Source organism: Leopardus geoffroyi, chromosome B2 (genome assembly GCF_018350155.1).
Source record: "Leopardus geoffroyi isolate Oge1 chromosome B2, O.geoffroyi_Oge1_pat1.0, whole genome shotgun sequence".
In the NCBI taxonomy this organism is placed as follows: Eukaryota; Metazoa; Chordata; class Mammalia; order Carnivora; family Felidae; genus Leopardus; species Leopardus geoffroyi.
In genome coordinates, this window is record NC_059332.1 from 47,651,075 (window position 1) to 47,677,662 (window position 26,588).

The 26,588-nt window shown below is 35.0% G+C and overlaps 1 protein-coding gene across 1 annotated transcript in view; it reads right to left on the reverse strand.

The window, feature by feature from the left end:
* Nucleotides 1-17,168: 17,168 nt before the first annotated feature.
* Nucleotides 17,169-26,588, reverse strand: part of CRISP1 (cysteine rich secretory protein 1) — a 32,010-nt gene continuing 22,590 nt past the window's right edge. Inside the window, exons 6-8 of the mRNA XM_045498507.1 lie at nucleotides 25,787-25,884; nucleotides 23,482-23,570; nucleotides 17,169-17,756 (exon numbers count right to left, since the gene is read on the reverse strand). Coding sequence (XP_045354463.1) covers nucleotides 17,629-17,756; nucleotides 23,482-23,570; nucleotides 25,787-25,884 — 315 coding nt within the window. The 3' untranslated portion in view covers nucleotides 17,169-17,628. The remainder of the gene's footprint in view (nucleotides 17,757-23,481; nucleotides 23,571-25,786; nucleotides 25,885-26,588) is intronic.

The window sequence follows — 26,588 nt, forward strand, 5'->3', positions numbered from 1 at the left end:
AAACTTATCAAACTCAACACCCAAAAAACAAATAATCCAGTGAAGAAATGGGCTAAAGACATGAATAGACACTTCTCCAAAGAAGACATCCAGATGGCCAACCGACATATGAAAAAATGCTCAACATCACTCATCATCAGGGAAATACTAATCAAAACCAAACTGAGATACCACCTTACACTTTCAGAATGGCTAACATTAACAACTCAGGCAATAACAGATGTTGGCGAGGATGCAGAGAAAGAGGATCTCTTTTGCACTGCTGGTGGGAATGCAAGCTGGTGCAGCCACTCTGGAAAACAGTATGGAGTTTCCTCAAAAAATTAAAAATAGAACTACCCTATGACCCAGCAATTGTACTACTAGGTATTTATCCAAGGGATACAGGTGTATTGTTTCTAAGGGACATATGCACCCCAATGTTTATAGCAGCACTATGAACAATAGCCAAAGTATGGAAAGAGCCCAAATATCCATCGATGGATGAATGGATAAAGAAGATGTGGTATATATATACAAGGTAGTATTACTCGACAATCAAAAAGAATGAAATCTTGCCACATGGATGGAACTGGAGGGTATTATGCTAAGCGAAATTAGTCAGAGAAAGACAAATGTCATATGACTTCACTTATATGAGGACTTTAGGAAACAAAACAGATGAACATAAGGGAAGGGAAACAAAAATAATATAAAAACAGGGAGGGGAACAAAACATAAGACACTCTTAAATATGGAGAACAAACAGAAGTTTACTGGAGAGGTTTTTGGGAGGGGGGATGAGCTAAATGGGTAAGGGGCATTAAGGAATTGACTCCTGAAATCATTGTTGCACTATATGCTAATTTGGATATAAATTAAAACAAATAAAATTAAAAAAAAAAGTTCTAGACAAATATAAACCACCAAATTTTTTTTAAAAAGGAAAAAACACACAAATTAAAATTTAAAATTTAAACACTAACGCTGAAAAAATATAACATAAAAAACATGTTAGAAATGTTGAACATGGTTAAAGAGTCTGGCATAATCTGGGTTGGAGTCCCACAAAAGAAGCAAAGAGAGAATGGAGCAAAAGCAATGTTCGACAGATATCAACAATTTGTTTTACACTTTCTGTGGTGTCATTAAAATCTTCAAAGAAATAGGAAGACAATTTGAAGTTATATTTTCAAATTAGAGTACCTAAGAGCTAAAGTGATAATTTTTTGTTGGCATGATTCAATTCTTCACATGATATACTGCAAGAAGTATGTTCCTTTGTAAGATATGCTGTAGTAGTCAACACATCTGGTTCACAAATCTTCCCTTTTGTATCCCCACAGGATTATTTTAGTTCTAAATTCTGAATCAGAAAAATGTAACTTTACTCAATTACACAGGCAAATCAAGAGAATGATAATATGGGCTCTAGTACATGAGGCAATTCAGCAGCTTCTATTTTTGACTGAGCATTGGTGTTTTTTGGGGGAGATGAGTAAACTTTTGATTTTTCAATAAAAAAAACAAAAAAATATTTTAGGATTGTAGGATTATAGAAGAAAAAACTTCAACAATTGCAGTAATTGAGTATTTTTAAAATTAAAGAATTAACCACATGGTATGATTTGATAGAATTAGTGATGGGTGAATGTGTATTTCTGATATATTGTTTATTTTTTTGTTTGTTGTCAATAATTCATAATAAAAAATTAAAAGCAGAAAAAAATAAAATTTATATTAAAATCCCAAGCACTGAATAAGGCCAAGACAATTTTGACATAAAGAACAATGCTGGGGAACTTATACTACTTGATTACAAGACTTACTATAATGCTGTATAAGCAAGAAACTGTGCTATTGGAAAAAAATAGTCATATAGAACAATGAATCAGAATAAAGAGTACAGTGATAGATGAACACACATTTGGTCAATTGATTTTCAAAACAGGTATTAAAGCAATTCAGTGGGGCAAGGATAATATTATCAACAATTGAGGTTGAAACAATTGGATATAGCCATATTTCAAAAAATCATTCTCATCCCTTATGTCACAAAACATATGAAAATTAACTTGAAAACCATCATACATCTAAATATAAGATACAAAGAAAACTGTGAAATAAAATCTAATATAGTAGACTTAGTGAAAAGTAAAAATGTTTTCTAATATCACTGTTAAAAATGTAAAATTGTTGGAGCACCTGGGTGGCTCAGTTGCTTAAGTGTCCGACTTCAGCTCAGGTCATGATCTCATGGTCAGTGAGTTCAAGCCCTGCTTTGGGCTCTGTGGTGACAGCTCTGAGTCTGGAGCCTGCTTCAGATTCTGTCTCTCTGTCTCTCTCTCTCTCAAAAATAAATAAATGTTAAAAGAGTATAAAAATGTAAAAGCTTAAGTCATAGACCAGAAGAAACTATTGCAAACAATATAAAGAGGTTATATTACATAAAACAAATACTAATTTCTAGAATATGCAACAAACTCTTAAAAGGTCAACAGTAAGAAGCTAAGCAAAAACAAACCAAATCAAACAATGTTTGAGCCACACATTTCACCAAAGAAGATGTAGAATAGCCAGTAAGCAAATGGGACATGTTTAACATAATTAGACATCATAAACTTGCAAGTTAAAAGCACATGGAGAAACTACTCCACAAACACTAGAATGGCTATGATTGAAAAGACTGACAATATCAAGTGCTGGTGACGGTAAGGAGCAACTGGAATTCTCATCTATTGTTCATGGGAATTTAAATGGTACAATCTCTTAAATTTGGCAATGTATTACAAGTTAAAATTATTCTTACCATATGTTCCACACATCCATACTTTGTATTTACACATGAGAAATAAAAGCATGGATCAACCCCAACTCTTGTGCATCGATATTCACAGTAGCATCATTTTTAATATTCAAAAACTGGCCAGAGATCAAATATCCATAGATATATGAATGAATAAAAAGAAAAACAAATCTATAGTATATCTGTACATGGAATGCTAGTCAGGAATGATAAAATCAAACTACTGATGTATGCAACAAGAAATAAATTCTGATTTGTTAAGTAAAAAAGTAGGATAAATAAAAGCACATATAATTCCATTTACATAAACCCAGAAAATGTTGATAAATGTACAGTGACAGAAAGCAGATCTATGATTTTTCAGGCATGGCAGAAGGGGAAAAATTGATTAAATAAAAGACAAAGAAAACATTTAAGGTGATAAGCATGTTGATTATCTTGATGGTTATGATGTTTTTCTGATACACACATATATCAAAACTCTTCAAAAGTTCTTTTTAATTTGTGAAGTTTATTATATGTAAGTACAAACTAAGAAAAAGGTGTTAATAAAAAGTGTAAAATGTCACTAATGACAACCGGTATTTTCAGCATCCAACACAATTGATGTTGACAGTTAATTCATATCCTTCAAGTCTATTTTTGTTATGTATATGCTCAATAGTTTATTTATGCAATGAAAATATAATGTATATAGAATGTTTTATCATTTTTTTTCAAACGACTGGCATTTCCCTTATTATTATTCATTTATGATGCAGAAGACAAAGTGAATATATATAATATATATGAGTATGTATTTATATAATATATGATAATTCAATGAAGCTAATAACTCAAATAACCTATTAACTCAATGCAGTGTGATATAATCCAAATAATACTTATCCTTAGTGGATTTAAAAACTGCAAGTATGGGATGCCTGGGTGGCTCAGTCAACTAAGCGTCCATCTTCGGCTCTGGTCTATGATCTCTCGGTTCATGAGTTTGAGCCCCGCATTGAGCTCTGAGTTGTCAGCTCAGATTCCGCTTCAGATTCTGTGTCTCCCTCTCTCTCTGTCCTTTGCCCACTCACAGTGTCTGTGTGTGTCTGTCTGCCTCAAAAATAAAGTAAAACATTTTTAAAAATTAAAAAAAATACCAAATATTTAAAAAATGGAGGTCTGAACTTAAGTTCTCTTATTATTTGTGATATTGATAAATAACAAATTTTCTACAATTCCACTTTCTCATGTTTAGAATAAAGCACAAAATGGCTCAAAATTAATTAATTACATACTTATATGTCTGTTATAGTACTAGAACACAAAATGAAACTTAATGACTATCATTTACCAAGTAAAAAATTTTTAAAAGCAGTTGAAATTATTTCTGCTTGTTTTATTGTTATTAATCGGTACACTCTTTTCTTTCAGAAACTAATGCTCACAAATCAAAAACTAAATAAAACCAAGCACTGAAAGAGGAAGAACAAAGTTCATTTTTAACATAGAAAATATATAAATATGCTTTATGTAACCTTTTCTGTTTCCAGGGAACAATGACCCTGAAGCTGAAGACACTTGGTTAAGGTGAAGGAATTGCCAGGGTCAGCCAACTCCTAGCCCTTGCAAAGAGCCCCTTATGTGATTGATGTTATCAGAACTCACCCCCCACTCAGAGCATCTTTTGCCTCCCAGATCCCCCCCAAGGTCAGTTAGTTCCTTTTGTTCCATCTCCTAACATTCTCTCAATACAGAAATTTCCAACCAGCAGATAATGATGTGACCCATACAAGCACTGCCATATGCCATTCTAGGGTCTCTGTGAGATTAAAATCCATGAGTTCTCCTTACCTGCACATGGGTAATTCTTGAGTGAAAAGGCTTTGGCTCTGCCACGGTGACTAGGTGCATATGGGGAAACCACATTTCTGTCAATATGATTACATAAGCTGCTGTTAGATGAGACTGGAGCCAAGCAAAACAAATGGAAGAGAAATTTGGAAAGGAGTTAGGAAATATTTGCTTTCAACCTAATTAGAAAAGACTATTTTGACTTCTTGTGTTCACATAATGTTTCTGCTCATCATTTCCACCGGAGGACAGGAAAAATTTAAAGGAAAACTACAGATAGTCCCCAATTTACAATGGCTCAACTTACAACTTTTTGACTTTAAAATGGCACAAAACTGAAATGCATCCAGTAGAAACTGTACTTTTGTAGCAGGGTTCTCTCACAGAGAGTCGTGACACCAAGGCTTTTTTTTTCCAGGAAGCATCTTTATTCATGCCAGCACGACTTAGTTGGCTTCCTACCCGAAGAACTGAGCCCCCAACGCCACGTGGTGGTGTGGTTTTTTATACATTTTTTACTTCTTTGTCTCCCATATATGGTAACCCACAAACAGGCAGTCAGATTAAGTGGTCTCATGTTACAAGGTCTTGATGGATGTTGTCAGGTACTTATGCATAACCAGGTTGCCTTGAGGGTTTTTTTTTCCTTTCCTTAGGGAGGGGACCCTACCACACTTTCAGTTCTGAATTTTGACCTTTCTGGGGCTCACAATATTGCCTGTGACCCTCTCTCTTGATGCTGGGCAGCCACAGTTCCCAGTCAGCCACAGGATCACAAGGTTTAAACAAATGATACATTTACTACTGTTTTGTACCCAAGCATTCTGTTTTTCACTTTCAGTGCAGTATTCAGTAAGTTACAGGAAATAGTCAACACAGCATTTATTATAAAAGCAGGGCTTGTGTTAGATGATTTTGCCCAACTGTAGACTAATGTAACTAATGTAGCCTAGGCTGGCTAGACTAAGCTGTGATGTTCGGTAGGTGTATTAAGTGTGTTATCAACTCACATTATTTTCAACTTAACGTAGGATTATCAGAACATAACCTCACAGTACATTGAGAAAGATCTCTATTAAAAATATTTCCCCCCTGAAAACACTGCAAGCAAGAGTCAGTCTGAAAAATTGTTCTTCAACTTTTTTCATTCTTCACGAAATGAAAGAATCTGCTTTACCCTTTTGCAGTGGTTTCCTCATTTTCATCCCCAAATTGAAATTTGTGGGTATGTTAATGAGAATTTTTTTTGATGACAGATTCAATGTCAGAAGAGTAGAAGTCACATTTAACTCACTAAAGACAGCTACTGTTATTCTTCTGAATTTGCAATTTCCATAACAGACTTCAGTATCCACAGGTAACTCAAAGTATACCTTATTTTATAAATGGGTTCTAATTATTTCAGAAAGAATTCCTTGGAGAACATATATTTTCTGTATTTTTGACAAAATGTGGTGATCTGAGAGTTATAAATAAATATATAATTTTTTCTTCTGTCACAAATACATTAGAAAACATTGTTTAAGGATAAGAATATGCATAGAGAATTAGATAACATTACTGAGCATTGTTGACATAGTTCCAGATATCCTGCACAAGGACTTGAGAGCAGACACTAGCAAATGTATCATCATCTTTTTTCCCTACATCTCCATAAAAATTTCAGTGGAGTAAATTTTTGATCAGAGCAGTATTGTTTTCCTTTGGACCTACTCCTGAGTGATTCAACTGTAGGAAAACATTTGTTTATGTGTGTATGTATGTATGTATGTATGTTTATTTTTGAGAGAGAGCACAAGCATGGGAGGGGAAGAGAAGAGAGGGAGAGAGAGAATCATAGGGCCTGATCTCACCAACCGTGAGATCATGACCTAAGCCGAAACCAAGAGTCGGTTGCTTACCTGACTGAGCCACCCAGAAAATCTTTATTTATAATTGATGAGATCTGTATTTAAAAAAATAGCAAAATTGAAAGGTATTAAGAAATATAATAATTATAGATTATATATTCTTCCATGCATTTCAATTTCATATAGTCACACCTGAAGGGAGAGAATTCTGAGTATTATTTTTTATTGTAAAATGTCTACATACTTATGAAAATTAGTCCTACATGAATTTAATAAAACTGTGTTTTGCTTTCAAATCTCTTCATATCCATTTCTTGCTTCTGTCGATATGCTAACAAGAAATTATTTAAGCCACTCTTCTATATTACATCTCATAATTTTACAGTGGTAAATAGGTCAATTTTTATTCTGGTCAGCATTCTGAATATGGATAGTATTACTGTGTTACTCACTTTCTATGTTGTAATCTTGGGGAGACTCATGGATATCCTGGCCATAGCTACATCTCTATTGTATCTCTAATTTTAATCACAAACAGTAGCTCTATAATGATTTTTCACAGGCTGATGTATTCTCCTTATTTGTGCTTTTAAATGACAGGACTGTGGGGGCGCCTGGGTGGCGCCTGGGTGGCGCAGTCGGTTAAGCGTCCCCGACTTCAGCCAGGTCACGATCTCGCGGTCCGTGAGTTCGAGCCCCGCGTCAGGCTCTGGGCTGATGGCTCAGAGCCTGGAGCCTGTTTCCGATTCTGTGTCTCCCTCTCTCTCTGCCCCTCCCCCGTTCATGCTCTGTCTCTCTCTGTCCCAAAAATAAATAAACGTTGAAAAAAAATTTTTTTTTAAATGACAGGACTGTAAACCTAGTAATTTCTCGTCTTTCTCCAACTGAATGGAAAGAAAGTCACACCTCCAGAACACTTGTTTGCTCCTCTTCACTTCTTGATAGATAGTCGAAGAGTTTCTAGTTTGGGGCTAATAGAAAAAAAATTTGTGGGGCGCCTGGGTGGCTCGTCGGTTAAGCGTCCGACTTCGGCTCAGGTCATGATCTCACTGCTTGTGGGTTGGAGCCCGCATCAGGCTCTGTGCTGACAGCTCCGAGCCTGGAGTCTGCTTCGGATTCTGTGACTGCCCCTCCCCTGCTCACGCTCCGTCTCTCTGTCTCTCAAAAATCAAATGAACGTTAAAAAAATCTTTAAAAAAAAAGAAAAAAGAAAAAAAATTGTTATGGACATTGGTGTGCATCTTTGCATGGGCTGTGATTTCATTCTCTTGGTTAAATACATAACAGTGGAATGGTCAGCTGCCAAACTGTTTTTGATAGTAGTTGTGCCGTTGAACATTCACATAGTAAAACATGAATTGAGTTGGTCCACATTTTCACCGACATTTGCTCTTGTTCATTTTTGTCATTCTAATGGATGTGTAGTTGTATCTCATTGTGATAATAATTTGGATTTCCCTACTGGTGAATGATGTAGAACATCTTTTCCTGTTTTTTTTTGTTTTTTTTTTTTTTTTTTACCAATTATATATCCTCTTCTGTGAATTGTCTGTTCAAAACTTTGAAGATCATAATTGCTTTTGTCTTCAGATTGTTATCAGACTTTTTATATAAAATGGATACAATTCCAGTTTCACATATGTAATTTTGAACCAAATTTCTACTCATCTTTTAATGGTGCTTTGTTGCTTAACTGTGCCTTTCCAAAATCAAGAATTCTAGTTTTGAAAGAGGTCAAATTATCAACTTTTTCATTTATGAATCATATGTTTGGCATCGATTCTAATAAATTTACCTTACTATTGTCACATATTTTGCTTGTTTTTTTTCTATACACTTTACAGTTTTACACATTACACTTTGGTCAAGAATCCATGTTGAATTAATTGTATAATTTTAAACATATGGAGAAAAATTCAAAATTTATGCCTATTAATACCAAGTGTTCCTTTCTCCACTGAATATTCAGCTTTTAAAATAAATTGGTAATTTATGCCTGCATCTGTTTTGGGATTCTATTCTCTTCCACTGAGTATCTTAGTCCAACTGCTATACTGTCTTGATTACCCAGAATTATAATAAGAACTTACTTCTCTAACATAGTTATTTAGCAATTTAAATTTTCTCTCAACACTCCTTTAAATTCCTCTCACACAATTTTGAATTTTATGTCTTTTTTAAAAATTGTATTAAAAATGCTTCCTAATTTTCTATTAGATTTATTTTCAGCTCATGATCTATTTAAATGTGTATTACTTAGTATTCAAAATTTTGAGCATATTCCAGATATATCTGTAACTGATTTATAATACTTTTCTATTATAGACACAGATCAATGCACTTTGTATGCTTTGAAGTACTTTTAAAATATCGACCTCTCTTATAGAACCAGAATATCTTCTATCTTGATAAATACCTGTGTGTACTAAAAAAGTGTATTGTGCCTGAGAGAGTTTATTCAAAGAGCACCACATGAATTTGTTATAGAAATTTGGTCTTGCACAAATGTGTGAGCTGACTAAGCAGTATGTAAGGTTTATTCTTCATATCTCCTGCTGGAGATTAAGGCCACTGGAGAGGCAGTTGGGAAGGACAGATGTGTGAGAGAGAGAGAGAGATCAGACTGGAGTCAACTTCATGGTCTGAAAACCCACCAGGATGGAGGGTGGGTGACAGACACCTGGCAGAAGTGAGGCCCTTCATCTTGGAGTTAATTATGCCTACCCGCCCCAGATACCGTAGAAGTTGAAGGAAGATCCAACAGAAGACGGAGCGGTTGCTATCGACCTGCTACTTCTAACAAATTGATTCAGCAGATTATCAGCAACATCCAAAAGCTACAAAATGGTTTCCGCTTCATTTCCACCCAGAAATCTGCCACAAGAATCTCCTTGGTGGCCCCAAATGACCAGAAATTCATAGGAATGATCATCATGGGAAATGTAGTTCAGTCTTCTTAAGTTCATGCATATCAAAGTGGCTTCATGTTTTCTGCTGATTTGGTTAGATGTTCAATAAATGCCAAATGAGTTTAGTAGTTGATCATATTAAGTCCTGTATATCAATTCTGATTATTTGTCTTTATGTTGTATCAATTTTTGAGAGAGAGGTGATGAATTTTCTAACTATATTTGTGGGGTCCTTTTGTTTCCCCTTGCTTTATTTTATTTTAAAGTTTATTTATTTTGAAAGAGAGAGAGAGAGAAAAGAGAGAGAGAGCAGGGGAGGGGCAAAGAGAGGGAGAGAGAATCTCAAGCAGGCTCCAGGCCCTGGTGCGGAGCCAGACCTCCTGACTGTGAGATCATGACTTAGCTGACATCAAGAGTTGGTCACTTAACTGACTGAGCCACCCACATGCCCCTCCCCTTGCTTTATAAAACAAAAAATTTCCAATAAAAATGTAAAATAGCCACTTAGTCAATGTTTGTTATTTGAGTAATAAGGCTTTGTGTGGGTTTTTTGCTAAATGTATTAAATATTTAAATGGTGAAGAATGGAACTATAAGAAATAATGTGAAAAAAACACTGCATATCAAGGCAATAGTTGAGATTGCTTTTAAAAATTTAAAAATAGTAGTGTTTGCACATACAAGTACATAATAGTCTGTAGGTATACCTAATCCCAGTTTAAAAATATGTATATGTGATTTAAAGAGAAATTGATGAGGGGCGCCTGGGTGGCGCAGTCGGTTAGGCGTCCGACTTCAGCCAGGTCACGATCTCGCGGTCCGTGAGTTCGAGCCCCGCGTCAGGCTCTGGGCTGATGGCTCAGAGCCTGGAGCCTGTTTCCGATTCTGTGTCTCCCTCTCTCTCTGCCCCTCCCCCGTTCATGCTCTGTCTCTCTCTGTCCCAAAGATAAATAAACGTTGAAAAAAAAAATTTTAAAGAGAAATTGATGAGAGGTATATAATTGGTGCCCATTACTGTTAACCTCAGAAACAGGAAGTGGTTTATATATGTTTACTAAGGTTCATTCTATTTTCATCCACACTGAATGGATATTTTTTCCTTTTGGAAAGATTTCAAGCATCAGCTGAATTTCTACAATAATCAAAAGAAAGGGAGGTAATGGAAGACAAGGATTCAGCCACTCAGCTGGTGTTTTCTTTGGCTTATTTATTTACAATGAAGATCTACCTTCATAGTATTTTGTTTGCTCACTAGTCTAAGTCTATTTTCCTGTAGTGGTGATTGAACACAAAGGGAGAGATATCAATACACATTATTAATACAGAAAGTGATGTTTGAAAAATCAACTTTTATATATGACACAAGAAATTAAAATAATCTACTATTTGTTCTATTAATAACTGATTGAAAATTCATGGCATTATTATATCAATTACATTTCTGTTGACAATTAATATGAAATATATGTTTCACTATGCTTTGAAGAGATTCTGGGTACTGAGATGACCATTAACCCGTATGCCTATAATTGCCAAAATGCCCAATTTAGTCACCTGAATTATGAAAAGTAGACCAAGCTCTCATTAAATATTAATATTTAATGATACAGTAAACTCTGTTTTGACACTAGACACAGCTGCAATGTTTGCATTGCAAAAAAATTTCATGAGTTCTTATTATTAAAAGGAGGGGCACCGGGGTCACTCAGTCGGTTAAGCATCCGCCTTTGGCTCAGGTCATGATCTCGCAGTTTGTGGGTTCGAGCCCTGCATCGGGCTCTGTACTGACAGCTCAAAGCCTGGAGCCTGCTTTGGATTCTGTGTCTCCCTCTCTCTCTGCCCCTCCCCAGCTCATGCTCTGTCTCTTTCTTTCTCTCTCAAAAATAAATAAACACCAAAAAAAAAAATTTAAAGGAAAAAATCAGTTGTGCAATTTTTAAAAACTTATTTAAAGCAGAACTAGATTTATAAAGCTACATATCAGATATAACAGTTGTGGCTGGATGTTTAATTCACACTTTTTAAAGTATATGCTGTACCTTCCTAGCATTTTGTTGATTCCCTCACCTATTTATCTTTTTCTCTAACATAGTACTCTTACATAAAGAGTAAGATATCTTATTTTTTTACATTTTTATGTTTCACATATTGTTGTTGTTTTGTTAGTGACTACAAAGGATATCAGATAGAGGGACAAAATAAAATGACTAAACCATCTGAACCACAAATATTTATTCTCTTAAGGTCTTTAATACTGATTCCCTACTAAACTCTATAATGAGTTATTCACTCACGTAGGCATGGAATAAGACAAATCCATGATGTGAGGACTTGGATGGGAATTTTAATTTTATTAAATTGAGGCAAATAATAATCATTTAAAAATAAACAAGACAAATCATCTCCAGCTCAACCTAACCCTATGAGAGAAATGGTGTGCTGCTGAGATTACAGTTGCATTTCATAGTCACCTAAAGATCCAGAGTGAAGCTGCAAAAAAACATGAACAGCCAGAAAAATATGGTCTAAAATTTTTTGTTGCAATGAAATATTTCAAAAGTGATTCCTTCCTTAAAATGTTAACAAAATAGTGATTAGAAGCTATAGAGTTCAAATAAACAGTAACAGGGGCACCTGGGTGGCTCAGTTGGTTAAATGTCTGACTTCAGCTAAGGTCATGATCTCATCTGTGAGTTCGAGCCCTGAGTCTGGTTTTGTGCTGATGACTCAGAGCCTGGAGCCTGCTTCAGATTCTGTATCTTCCTCTTCTCTTTCTCTCTCTCTCTCTCTCAAAAATAAATAAACATTTTAAAAAATTAAAAAAAAACCCACAAACAGTAACAGTTATTTATCATTTTTAAGTTTATTTATTTATTTTTGTTAGAGAGAGAGAGAGAGAGAGAGGGCACAGAGAGAGTGGGGAAGGGGCAGAAAGAGAGGAAGAGGGAGGATCCCAAGCAGGTTCCATCCACACTATCAGTGCAAGAGCCTGAATCAGGGTTTAAACCTATGCACCAGGAGATCATGGTCTGAGCCGAAATCAAGAGTTGGATGCTTAACCAACAGAGCCACCCAGGCTCCCCAAGAGTTACTTTTCTGATACTTCGAACACTAACTTTTTTCAAAATGTAGCTTTAATTTGGTTTTATTATTATAAGATAAGGTAACAAATTGTTTAACCAAAACTTGAAATCGGGGCACCTGGCTGGCTTAGTATGTAGAGTCTGAAACTCTTGATCTTGGGGTGAGGAGTTTGAGCCCCACATTGGGGGTAGAGATTACTTTAAAAAATAAATAAACTTAAAAAGAAACAACTTGAAATCAAATTAAGCATGTGTGTGTAAATGCCTTCTAATATACACACCCAGGAATCTTCTCTTCTTACATAAATTTTTATTACTGAAAAGTTTACAACTTCTAATAGGAAACAGGATAATGTCACTAAGGCAATCTGTCACTGAGTTTTCATAAAACACCTTTCCATCACTATCATAGATATATCCTTTACCTTCTGAAGGCCTGCATAGTGTAGAGCATGCTTTCAAATTAAATGACTATTTGTTTATCTTTTATTATAAGAAAATTTAAAATTTATTATAAGAAATGTATTAATCTATTATAAAGATTATAAGAAATATATATTTGGTCTTCAGCCCTGTTTCTGGTTCACAGTTCCCAAAAACCTTGGAATATTAAAAGTGTTGAGGGTGATAAGGGTGTCTTTTGTCATGTTGACCTTTGGAAAGCAGCCCGCCCCACCCCTCCCCCCCTCCCCCCAGCCCTGACCTCCAGGGAAGGGACCAGGACTGAAGGTTGAATAAGCCAATGTCCACAATCATGACATTGTAATGAAGCCTCCATAAAAACTCAAAAGGGAAAGCTTTTTAATCTTTCTCTTTTGGAGTACTTCCAGGCTTAGGGAACCAGGACATTTTTGAGTGTCATTGAGCCCAGGCTGCAAACTCCATGACAGGAACTTCTTTGTCAGGCACCTTGCCTTATGTATGTCTTCATCTGCCTGTTGAAACATTGTTTCCCTGAGTTCTATGAGCTGCTCTAGCAAATTAATCAAAGGTAAGGAGAAGGTCACTGGAATCTCCAATCTGTAGTTTGTAAATCAGAAACATGCGTAAGAGGGGCACCTGAGTGGCTAGGTTGGTTAAGTGTCTGACTCTTGATTTTGGCTCAGCTCTTGATCTGGTGGGTTGTGGGTTTGAGCCCCATGTCAGGCTTTGTGCTGACAGCACAGAGGCTGCTTGGGATTCTCTGCCACTCCCCTGCTCATGTTCTCTTTCTCTCTTTCTCACTCTCTCTCTCAAAACAAACAAACAAACAAACAAACAAACAAACTTAAAGAAAAAAGAAACAGACAAGGGCTTGCCTCTGATATCTGATGTTGGAGGTAAAGAGACAGTCTTGCAGAACTGAACCCTTAACATAGGGCATCTGATGCTAACTTCAAGTAGATAGTATCAGAATTGAGTTGAATTGTCAAACACCATGGAGTCTGAGAATTGCTTGGTGTTGTATGTGAGGGACCCACCCCTCCCACCCCACATCAGCATTGAGTCCAGGATCCCTAAAAATAATTACATCCAATTGAAAATTTTTGCACTGTGATATAAAATGTGGATTCACCCATTATAATATGTTGAATATAACATTGCCACAAGGGAGAAATAAAAATGAGAGAAGAGAGTTGTAGTCTAGATAAGGTCTAGCTAAAGGAAAGACAAAGAATGAGAATATGTTTCTCTGTGTATACAGCATTATGTAGGACCAAGGAGAATTTTTAGACAGATTATGAAGAGGACAAGGAGAACTCATTCTAACAGCTTTATCAGAAACATCTCTGAAGAATATATATACTACAAAAAATGGCCGGGTGACACCAAGTTTCTTACAAATTAGAGACCTAAACAGTACATGCTTATTCTCTGTCCCTCATCTAGCCCTGGAGATGACAGAAAAGAGACAGGAATTTTGAGAGTCCTTTTTTTTTTTTTTTTTTTTTTTTTTTTTTGCAGTTCTAAAATGGATGCAATGTTTATGGACTGTAGGATGTTTACATCCTTTTGTTTTCTGAGGGGGCACAAAGACATGGCCTCAGTTCTAGAAGTTGAAAGACCAAGAAGAGGAGATGGGCTGCTGTATAGGATAGTCACATTGTTTCTCTCTCCCTCATGCCCTGATAAGGTCAAGCCAGTGACTGAGAAAGGAAGGGCTTAATTGGGGTAGCAGTTGGAAGGGGTGTGAAATTTGATGAAATAAGTACTAAGTACGCCCGGAATTTAGGTTAGAATAGTCAGCAAGGTGCCAAATGAAAAGAAATTGCAAAATTTAAGTTGGAAGAAGAAACTTGTTCCCTAATGATGAGTGTCCTAGAGATAGATTCTAAATATGTGTTACTCACCCTTTGCCAATTACAGAGTAATGTTCAGTGTTAAGACACTGCTGGGGGCAGGTAGAGTGGAGAGCCAAGAACCTAGAACCACAAATATACTTAGTTCTGGCAGCCTCTAGTCCTTTTTAATTAAAAGGGTTGCAGCCAGGAACAGAAGTTGCAAAATACAGCTGCAGTGATGTTATCTTGAGGATGGGAAGTGTGCATTTTGGGGGATAAAGGGTAAGGAGCAGATGACCATTGACAGTAAAATAAAGCCTCTCAGAACTAATGTCTTTTTCCAACTCTGCCAAACACACCATGAAAAAATGGAAGACAAAGCCCTATCTGATCTTTGCAGACTTAACTACCCAAACTAACAAATATGGGGAAATTTTCAGTATATCAAAGTTATCTTCTGATGTTGTGAGAGAAAGATAACAACAGAGCATTTGCCAAAGGAAGCTGAATTATTAAAAAGTCAATACACATTTGAAATAAACACGAATGTCATTATAGAAAAATACACAATGAAAATGTAAATGATCAAATGTTTATGAATCATAACCATTTGGAAATATTGGAAATTAAAAAAAATAGTTGAGATGAAAAACTCAAAAGGAAAGATTGCAAAGTCAATGAGATACAAATGTAGGTAAAGTATAAATTAGTAAGAAAAAATATTGGTGGAGAAATTGCTTACGTATTGGAACATCTTTTTTGATTGATGACTTTTTATCTAGCTTCTGTGCTGAACTATCTAATATAGTTAACTATAAATTTTAATAGAAAAAATATAAAAGTAACTTAAGTGATATTTTTTTGAAAATTTAGAAAAATCATTGTACAGTCTTTTTTTTAAAGTTTGTCTATTTATTTTTGAGAGAGAGAGAGAGAGAGAGAGAGAGAGCAAGAGAACACGGGTGGGGGGAGGGGCAGAGAGAGGGAGAGACAGAATCCAAGCAGGCTCCGTGCTGTCAGCACAGAGCCCCATGCGGAGCTCCAACTCATGAACCATGAGATCATAACCTGAGCCAAAATCAAGAGTCAGCACTTAACCGACTGAGCCACCCACGTGCCCCCATTGTCATAGTCTTTATCATCTTTGTTAATTCTTTGTTAAGTACTCCTAGCATATTATAAATATTCCTTAATATACTGGGAAATTGGAGATAGTTACAGGCTGATCTAAGAATATGAGACATACCACATCCCCACTATTATTCAATGGTTCAGGATATATGATCCCTAAACTGTCCAGGGATCTCTGGGCTCTCACCAGTGAAGGAACAATGATGCCCTTTCCTATTAGAGAAAACATGATTATGAAAATGCTGTCCAAACTGCTTAACCCTTGAGAACATTTTGAAAATTCACAGTGACCCCTAATTTGGACCAGTTGTCAGTCTGCACATCTTGGACTGTTCTATTATACACATCTCCATACAAAACTGCATAGAACCCAATTTTTATCGTAGACCTCTTATAATTGAGAATCAGGGCTGTGTTGTCTTTGCTCATGGCATCAAATAAAAGTCATTAGTCTGGCTTTTCTTTAGGTTTCCCTGTAATCAGATCAACTTTTGTGCCCATTTGCTCTCCACTGTGAATCCAACAACCTAATCAGACTTGTCCTCAATACTGCTCTTTACTAGCTTTGCTTCACAGATCTTATGGACATGCCTCAGTATTACGTGTGCACACGTGTGTGTGCGTATACACACACATACACACACACACACGCAGTTTTAATGGAACAGTGTGTTCCAGCTTTTGAGTCCAATCATGAGAGTGACTCTGAAGTTACCCTGAGATTTCTTTCCATGTGTAAGTGTGTTGCTGTGTGCACAAACACTCCTGATAAGCTCTGGTCATGGGAGTGATGTTGGGAAGTATTCAAAAAGTTGCATTATAATTTGTGTCACATTTCCTTATAGATATTTAGCATATGAAGTTCATTGGGGGCCACACAAACAATTCTCATCCTCAAAGTAACTTGGTTTCTACTGCCTCTTTCTTACACATGATATGACCAATGATGAAAACCTAGAGAATTTTCTTTTATATAAACTTGTAGAAGGAAAGATCATATCTATGGGGGGGAAAAGAACAAACTGAAACTGAAAACAAAATACCAGGTGCTGGGATCTCTGTGTGGTCATACACTTTAGCAGGTTTCTTTAGTGTTGAGATTCACTAATATTTATGTCTACATTTGAAATAAGGGAGACAATATCCTCTATAGATGTATTATATTGTATATAATCAGTGCTGAATATATATTTTGTTAAATTAAGGAAAACAATTCCACCCCTGCTTTACAAATGTAGATATCAAACAATAAGACATTTAAATCACTTCCAATTAAGCAATTGCCTTGTAAGTAATAAGACTGGACTCTTCGATTGCTTTGTGAATTATTTTAATCATCAATTTAAAATAGAAGTAAAGTTAAGATATAAAGAATTACAGTGCATGTTAGTTGGGCAGGAAAGACAAACATCGAGGAGGTAGCAGGGGAAGGAGTTAATGCAAAAAGACAAAGTTATTGTCAAGGGGCCAGTTATACCATGAGTTGAATTTTGTCAACCTGAGAACTACGGGTCACATGAATTAAACGTGGGGCAGGTGTTGGGCTGGACGTTTCACTTCTGTTCACTTCACAACTTTAAACCAGTGTTGGATCAGGACAGGAGTGGGTGGCATTGATGTAAATCTACTGATGCCTGTATGTGCTTAGTAAAGATTAGGGTCTCACATGTAATTAAAACCAAATGAAACTCAGCAAAAGCTACAGAAGCAAAGTAAGGTAGAAGGTGTAATCCAGCAGACATTTTCTAACAGCACATTATACTTGCAAATATATTATTTTATCTCCGTGTCACACAGACAACTAGCTTTGCAGAACTGTTGAACCCACTGGCGGCTGCATCCAAAACTACGTTTTTGTGTCTTACAGTTATTGTATTCATCATAGTAGAGGCAGGGGTTAGCTGGAAGGACAAAGCATGTTTACACCGTATTATCTCAAACATTCACCATCACTGAAGAAACAGATAAACTTCTCAAACACATAAATGAAATTATCCACACCCCACATGTCCAAGGCCTCTGGAAATCACCAATCTTTTCTCTGTATCTGTGTGTTTGGTTTTTTAGATTCCACATGTAAGGGAGATCATATGGTATTTGTCTTTCTATATCTGACTTATTCACTTAGAATATGCCTTCAAGATCCATCCCTGTTGCTGTAAATGATAAGACTTCCATTTATTTTATAGCTGAACAGTATACATAGTGTATACACACACACATACACACACACACACACAGATGCACAGTATACTATACATAGTATATACTACACTATATACAGAGAATATATATATACGTACATACACATACATATATACATATGTACACATATATACATATATATGTATATATATGTACACATATATACAGATATATGTGTATATATATATGTATACACACACACACACACACCATATTTTCTCTATCCATTCATCTGTCAATGGACACTTAGGTTGTTTCCATGCCTTAGCTATTATAGGTAATGCTTCAAAGAACATAGAGGTGTAAATATCTTCTTGAGTTAATGTTTTTGGTTTCTTTTAGATAAATATCCAGAAGTAGAATTGCTAGATCATATGTTAATTATACTTTTTAATATTTTGAGGAGCCTCCATACCATTTGCCATAGTGACTACACCCATTTACATTCCCTTTAACTTCACAGAATGGTTTGTTATTTGCCACACCCTTGCCAACATTTATTATCTCTTGTCTTTTTTATGAGAGCCATTCTAACAGGTATGCATTATATCCCTGCGTTTCCCTGGGGAAATGATGTGATGTTAAATACTTTTTCATGTACCTGTTGGCCATATGGACATCTTTGGAAAAATGTCAATTTAGTTCCTCTGCCAATGTTTTAATTGGATTTTTTAATTTAGCTTTCTAATTTCTTTATATATTTTGGAGATTAACTTCTTATCAGACATATGATTTGCAAGTTTTTCCCCCATTCAATAGGTTGTCTTTTCATTTTGTTAATGCATTTCCTTTTTTGCAGAAGCTTTTTAGTTTGATGCAGTCCCACTTGTTTATTTTTGCTTTTGTTATTTTTGCTTTCAGTGTCAAATCTGAACAATCATCACCAAGATTGATGTTGAGGAGTTTGCCCCCATGCTTTCTTCTAGGAGTTTTATGGTTTCAGGTTTAATGTTCAAATCTTTAATTCATTTTGAGTTGATTTTTGTGTTCAGTGTAATATATGGGTCCTGTTCCATTCTTTTGCCTATGACTGCCTAGTTTTCCCAACACCATTTATTGAAGAGACTGTCTGTTCCCTTTGCATGTATTTGGCTTCTTTGTTGTAAATTAATCAACCATGTATGAGTTGGATTATTCCTGGGCTCTCCATTCTGTTGCATTGATCTATGTGTCAGTTTTTATACTAATACCATGCTGTTTTGATTACTATATGTAGCTTTGTAATATAGTTTGAAACCAGGGAGTTTGATACCAATAGCTTTATTCTTTTGTCTCAAGATTGCTTTGGCTAGTTGGAGTCTTTTGTGGTTTCATATAAGTTTTAGGATTATTTGTTCTAATTCTATGAAAAATACCATTGAAGGGGCACCTGGGTGGCTCAGTCAGTTAAGCAACACATTTTGGCTCAGGTCATGATCTCACAGTTCGTGGGTTTGAGCCCCACATTCAGCTCTGTGCTGACAGTGTTGAGGACCCTGTCTGGGATTCTCTCTCTCTCCCTCTCTCTCTGCCCCACCCCTATGCACGCTCTCTCTCTCTCTTTCTCCCTCATTCTCTCTCTTTCTCAAAATAAATAAATAAACTTAAAAAAATGCCGTTGGGATTTTGATAAGAATTGCACTGAATCTATAGGTAGCTTTGGGTCATATGGAAATTTAAAAAATATATTAATTCTTCTAATCCATGAACATGGAATATATTTCTATTTATTTGTACCGTTTTCAGTACCGTTTTCATCATCAATGTCTTAAAATTTTTGATATATAGATCTTTCATCTCCTTGATTAAATTTATTGTTAGGTGTTTTTTTCTTTTTGATGCAATTGTTTTTTAAATTTCTTTTTCTGATAGTTTGTTGGTAGTGTACTTAAAATAATGGATTTTTGTATATTGATTTTGTATTCTGCAATTTTAATGAATTCACTTATTAATTTCAACAGTTTTCTGGTGGAGTCTTTCTGGTTTTCTATACATACTGTCATGTCATCAAATAGAGACTGTTTAACTTCTGCTTTCTGATTTTAATTATTTGTATTTTAATTTTTATTTATTTTAATTTTAATTTCTGATTTTAATTATTTGTATTTCTTTTCTTGCCAAATTACTCTGATTAGGACCTCCAATACTATGTTGAGTTAAAGTGGTAAGAGTATTCATTCTTCTCTTATTCATGGTCTTAGAGGAAAAACTTTTCACCACTGAATATAATACTTTTTGTGGGCTTGTCATATCTGACCTTTATAATGTCGAGGTAAGTTCCCTGTACACCCAGTTTGAGAGTTTTTATCATGAAAGAATGTCAAATTTTGTCAAATGCTTTTTTTGCGTCTATTGAGATGGCTATATGATTTTTATTTTTCATTTTTTGGTGTGGTATATCACATTGTCTGATTTGTGGATGGTGAGCCATTCTTGTATCCATAGAATAAACTCCACTTGATTGTGGTGTATGATATTTTCAGTGTATTGTTGCAATTGTTTTGCTAAAGTTTGTTGCTCTTTTTGCATCTATGTTCATCAGATATATTGGACTGTAATTTTTTTTTTTTTTACTGCAGTGTTCTCACCTGATATTAGTATCATGGTAATGGTAGCCTCATAAAATGAGTTTGGAAGAGTTTTAGATGTATTGGTATTAGTTATTTAAATGTTTGGTAGAATTCACTGGTAAAGACATCTGGTCTCTGGCTTTTCTAAGTTGGGAGGTTTTTTATTATTGATTCAATCTACTTCTTAGAACTTTGTTCACAGTTTCTACTTATTCATAGAACATAATTATATTCACAGAATATAATTATTCTGTCATTCAGTCTTGGTGGGGTCATGTTTATTTATTCATAATTTAGTCTTTGTAAGTTGTATGTTTCTGGGAATTTATCCATTTCTTCAAATTAGTTGTTTAATTTGTTGCCATACAGTTGTGCATAGCATTCTTATGTTCTTTTTGGTTTGTGTGGTATATGTCTCTTCTTTATAATGTCTCTAATTTATAATGTCTCTTCTTTAATTTATAATGTCTCAGTTATAATGTCTCTTCTTTAATTTATATTTTTAATTATTTGAGTCCTCTATTTTCTTCTTTTCCTTCCTCCTCCTCCCCCTCCTCCCCCTCCTCCCCTTCCTCCTCCTCCTCCTTCTTCTTCCTCTTCTTCTTCTTCTTCTTCTTCTTCTTCTTCTTCTTCTTCTGTGTGACTAAAGCTAAAGATTTTTCTGGGTTATCTTGAACAAAACAGCTCTTTCATTGATCTTTTCCATTGTCTTTTTAGTCTCTATTTTATTTATTACTACTCTGATTTTGTTATTTTCTTCCTTCTGCTGACTTTGAGCTTAGTTTGTTTTTTCTGTAATTGAGGAATAAAGTAAAGTTGTTTTGAGCTCTTTTTTAGCTGTTGTTAATAGAGGTATTTATTGTTATGAATTTCCCTCTTAGAACTAACTGCTTTTACTACTGTTATATACACTATATTAATTTATATAACTTCCCTATTTTATAAGCATGAATTTTGCTTTTAGAAAATTTATTTGAATTACACTTAAGTTGACACTTAAGTTTATTTACAGTATAAATTTATTTATTTAAGTATAATTAAATAAATAAATAAACTTATTTATTTAAGTATAATTACACTTAAGTTTATAAAAGTTACACTTTTATAAAATTTATTTGAATTACAATTAAGTTGATTATACCTACATATCCAGGTCTTTATATTTTTAGGCTTGTTTTCATTCCAGGGTGGCCCAATTTTAGATATCTATCTTTCTTCAATATTTCATATATTCTCATGCATCTGTAGGTGATCAAAGGGTTTAAGATATGCATCTTCTATGTCATAGATTTAACCTTCTTAAGTAATACTTTCTCTTTCCTACTCTCATTTTACTTCTCTGACATTTTTTTTTTCCACTATAGACATTGCTTTTATATTTTGGATTAAGAAAATGTACCCCTTTCAGCAAACATAGATAATTAGTAGATATTTTCTTTCTCAAACAACATTTCTTTCCAGAAATGTGGTGTAAAAAGTGAAGTTGAAAGTAAGACAAAAGGAAGAAAAAGAAAGAATAAAGGAAAACGAGAAAGAGAATATCTATCTATCTATCAAGAGAGAGAGAGAATTTGAGAAAGATAAAAAGAATCCATTTTCCTTACTTTAAAAGTAAATAGGGACACCTATGTGGCTCAGTTGGTTAAGCGTCTGACTCTTGGTTTCTGCTCAGGTCATGATCTCATGGTTTATGAGTTTTAGCCCTATGTCAGGCTCTGTGCTGACAGTGCGGAGCATGATTGGGATTCTCTCTCTCACCTTCTCTCTGTCCCTCCCCTGCTCACACACTCTCTCTTTCTCTCAAAATAAATAAATTAACTTTAAAAAAATTAATAAAAGTAAACAGAATGACTTGGTCAGGTGTAGGAAAATAAGTCTTCTGGCTTTCCAAGTCTGAAGTTAAAAGATTTTTTTTTTTCTGGGTTAGTTATTTCTCTATGAACTTATTGAAAATTTTCTTATCAACATTATCCTCAGGGATTAAGGAATTGTTTTCAGAAGGCTCTAGAAAAAAGAACTTTGCCATCTAAAGGAACTTTTGCTATCTAATTGGATGCCATTTAGTGAATACCACGTTGTAGGTAAGGTTTATTTAAGAATTAAAAGGAAGTAGGGGCACCTGGGTGGCTCAGTTGGTTAAGTGGCCAACTTTGGCTCAGGTCATGATCTTGTGGTTCACAAGTTCGAGCCCTGCATTGGGCTCTGAGGTGACAGCTAGAGCCTGGAGACTGCTTCAGATTCTGTGTCTCCCTGTCTCTGCCCTCTCCCTGTTCATGCTCCATCTCTCTCTCTCTTTCTAAAAAAATAAATAAATAAACATTAAAATTAAAAAAAAAAAAAAGAAAGAAAAGGAAGTATTATAAGGGGACAGTGTGACTATCGTCTAATATGTTCTGATGTGTCAGTAGGAACATAGAAGAATAAAGATCACTCAGTAAGAAATTACCTGCCCTAATAAGTGGTCAGGCAGGTAGGGGAGTTATGGAGTAGCAAGAAAGCTGAGAGTGCTGGTATCCTGAAAGAGTATGTCTAATTCCAAGGCTGCAATGAGAGAACCCAGAAACTTTTTTATAGAGCACAGAAAAATTTATACTTCTATTTACATCTTATCCAGGTTTCCCCTATTAGGGTCATTAACTTTAGGGTGGGAACTTGAGTTTAGGCCTAGACATTCTAATTTCCATTCCAATAGATTTAATCAATCATCTTCTTGGTCACTCTGGGAGAGTGATCTTTGGGAATATTGATCTTTCCTGTGAGATGGTTCGGATAAAAGTTATAGAAAAGTGCAATATTGTCAAATGCTTAATTTTAAGGACACATGGCTCCTGGGTCAACAGTCTACATTAAGCAAACTGAAGGTAAAACTTACTACAAAGTTTATTTTCACAGTCATTTGGACAGTCTTCACATGGATTTCCCACATTATAAGGTTCATTCCTTTTGGCAAGATCATTGCCCCTTAAAAACAGAATAAAGAAAAAATTGATGTAATAAAATTGATGTTTGAACAATGCATATAAAAGTTTACTTACTTTTTATAATAAACTTTGAAAACAGTTTTTGAAAACCACTTCTAGATAATGATTATAGTATTTAAGATCGGTTTAAGATTTCTAGATTTACAATGATGAAAATTTATCTTTTTGAATGTATAAAAGGTAACTGTGGGGTCCCAAGAATGTTTTCAGACAATTTACACCTATTTGGACAGTCAAGTTCTAACAGGATTGGGGCCTATGAACAGTCAAATCTTACCAAGCAGAAGAGCTTTAGAATCACTTATAATAGGTCATTTTTCTTTATTTATACTCATAAGGACTTGGTGAATAGTCATGTAAAAAAGGATGTTAAGAAAATTTTGAGTCTAATTGGAGATGCTCTAACTTCATCTTGCACGATGTCATGAAAAACTTGATACATGTTGCTGCTTGTGTAGAATCACAGGGAGCATTGTAAAAGATGAAAGTCCCTCAGTATGGCTAAATCTAAAGTGATAGAGTTGGGGGAGAGAGAGTAGAGAGAGTCTCTAGTTCTAAGCTAATATGAAATTCAGGGAAGACAGTCTTACCTGCAGACATCTAAAAAAAAAAAAAAACAAAAAACAAAACAATGTGGATGATAGCCAATTCTTAATATGCTTGGAAAATAAAATAAATGTTCAGCATTCTATCTGATAATTGTTAGAATTGTTTGATATCTGAATTGTTAGAATTTCACTTTATTTCCTCCTACATTTTTTTTAACTAAGCTTTATTCCCAATGTGGTACTTGAACTCATGACCTTGAGATCAAGAGTCTCATGCTCTACCAACTGAGCCCTCTAAGCACCCCTAAATTTCACTTTATAAAAGAATATTATTACTTAATTTAACAAGGGATTTTTGTCAGACAGTTGGGCTAATCTTTGCCATAGAAAATTATCCTACCATATCTCTGTATGTTTTACTTTTGTGTATTGTCAGAAATTCACTAGAGACCACCAGCCCCAGCAAAGATTTAGTACAATTTATGTGTTGTAGATGCAAAGAGATCTTACTGCCTTCAATACTAATTACATAGATAAAATCATAACAAATATTAACTACTGAAATCAAGAAATGATAAGACCACAAAATAACTCATATAGAGCTATTATATGAATATATCTATCGAATCTATACTGATATTGGAGACCTCATTTGAAGTATGAATATGGTAGCATATTACCAGATAAATAGTTTTTGCTGATTTATATTGAACATCTTTTATTTTGCAACAAAAATGAGGGATAACAGTTAAACATCATGTAAACAGATATTTGTGGTAAACTATTGGGAGAATATATCCTGTTCTGAACAGTCTCTAATTTTTCATAATTACCACTGGAGCCATACAGTGTGCCCTTATGGGATTCTGCAATCATTGTCTGAAACTGATTTTACTCTATAACCACAGTTGATAGGGCAAAGGAGTTCACTTATTCTTCACCGAAGCAATCATATTATCTCTTGTGGGAATTGTACTCATACCATGATAACATGGAAATTTAATTTCTAAAGAAAAGACACATACTGAGAGATTAAAAAGCTAACCATGAGAACACTTCAATTTTTGTTTGTTTACTCTTGATATTCCACTATATTTCTGCCCTTGCATTCTAAATATACTCTTGAATTGCTTAAGTAAATATTGTTTCTTTGCTTATGCTAATCAATAACACATAACAAGACTACTGGTAATAGCTTTGATTTTGGACATTCTACTAATGAGATATAAATTCATTTAAAAAATATGATATAAGGGCATCTGGGTGACTCAGTCGGTTAAGTATCTGACTCTTGATTTCAGCTTAGGTCATGATCTTATAGTTCGTGAGTTTGAACCCCCCATCAGTCTCTGCCTGACAGTGCAGGCTTTTTGGAATTCTCTCTCTCTCCCACGACTTTGGTCCCTCCCCAACTTGTGCACATCCTCTCTCTCACTCAAAATAAATAAATAAACTTTAAAATGAATATGATATAAATAAAAATACATGTGTGATATTTTAGGTATTGGCTAAATGACATTTTATCCCTAAAGTTCTGCTTAACTGAAGTGAAATATTTGTGTTTTCTTTTGTAATGTTTGAGAAACTGGATTATGTAAGGAGGATATATTTCTAACAGCTATGTGAAACAAAGCTGTATAATACATACTCATGACAATAGTGGCAAACATAGAGATACTGAGTTGACATTCTTTTGGAGCATGATGAGATTCCACACCCAATGAGGTAAGAAGTGGCCCAAACTACCTATAAAGACAAAGAGATGTTTTTAATTAATAATTTGATGTTTTGCTAAATGATTAAAATACGTATATTGTTACCCATGGCTTAAAATAAACATGTTTGCTTCCAGTATTCTTTGAGCATGACTTATTAGGAATTCATAGAAATAGCAAGATTTCCATGTGTCTGGACAACAAACATGCATATGCACACTTAGTGGCCATCCCTAATCCTGGCTCATTCCCTTATCAAATCTATGTGGACAATCAGATAACATGATGAAGACTGCTTGGTGGTTATGTAAAAAATCAGGGGTGTCTGGGTGGCTCAGTCGGTTGAGCATCTGACTTCAGCTCATGTCATGATCTCACAGTTCGTGGGTTTAAGCACCGCGTCGAGCTCTGTGCTGACAGCTCAGAGCCTGGAGCCTGCTTCAGATTCTGTGTGTGTGTGTGTCTCTCTCTCTCTGCCCCTCTCCTGCTCATGCTCTGTCTCTCTCTCCCTCTCTCAAAAATAAATAAAGATTAAAAAAAATCAAAGCAGGAGGAAATTTACTTAATCATCAGGGAAAAGGCATAGTGTAGAGCTATGAATTGGCCTTTGAAGCAAAATAACTCAAGTTCAAATTCTATCTCTACCACTTTCTGGTTGTATGGTATTTACCAATTTGATTTATATCTTGAATTTTTTTTGTTTTTAAAGTGGGATATAATAATATCATTTTCTAC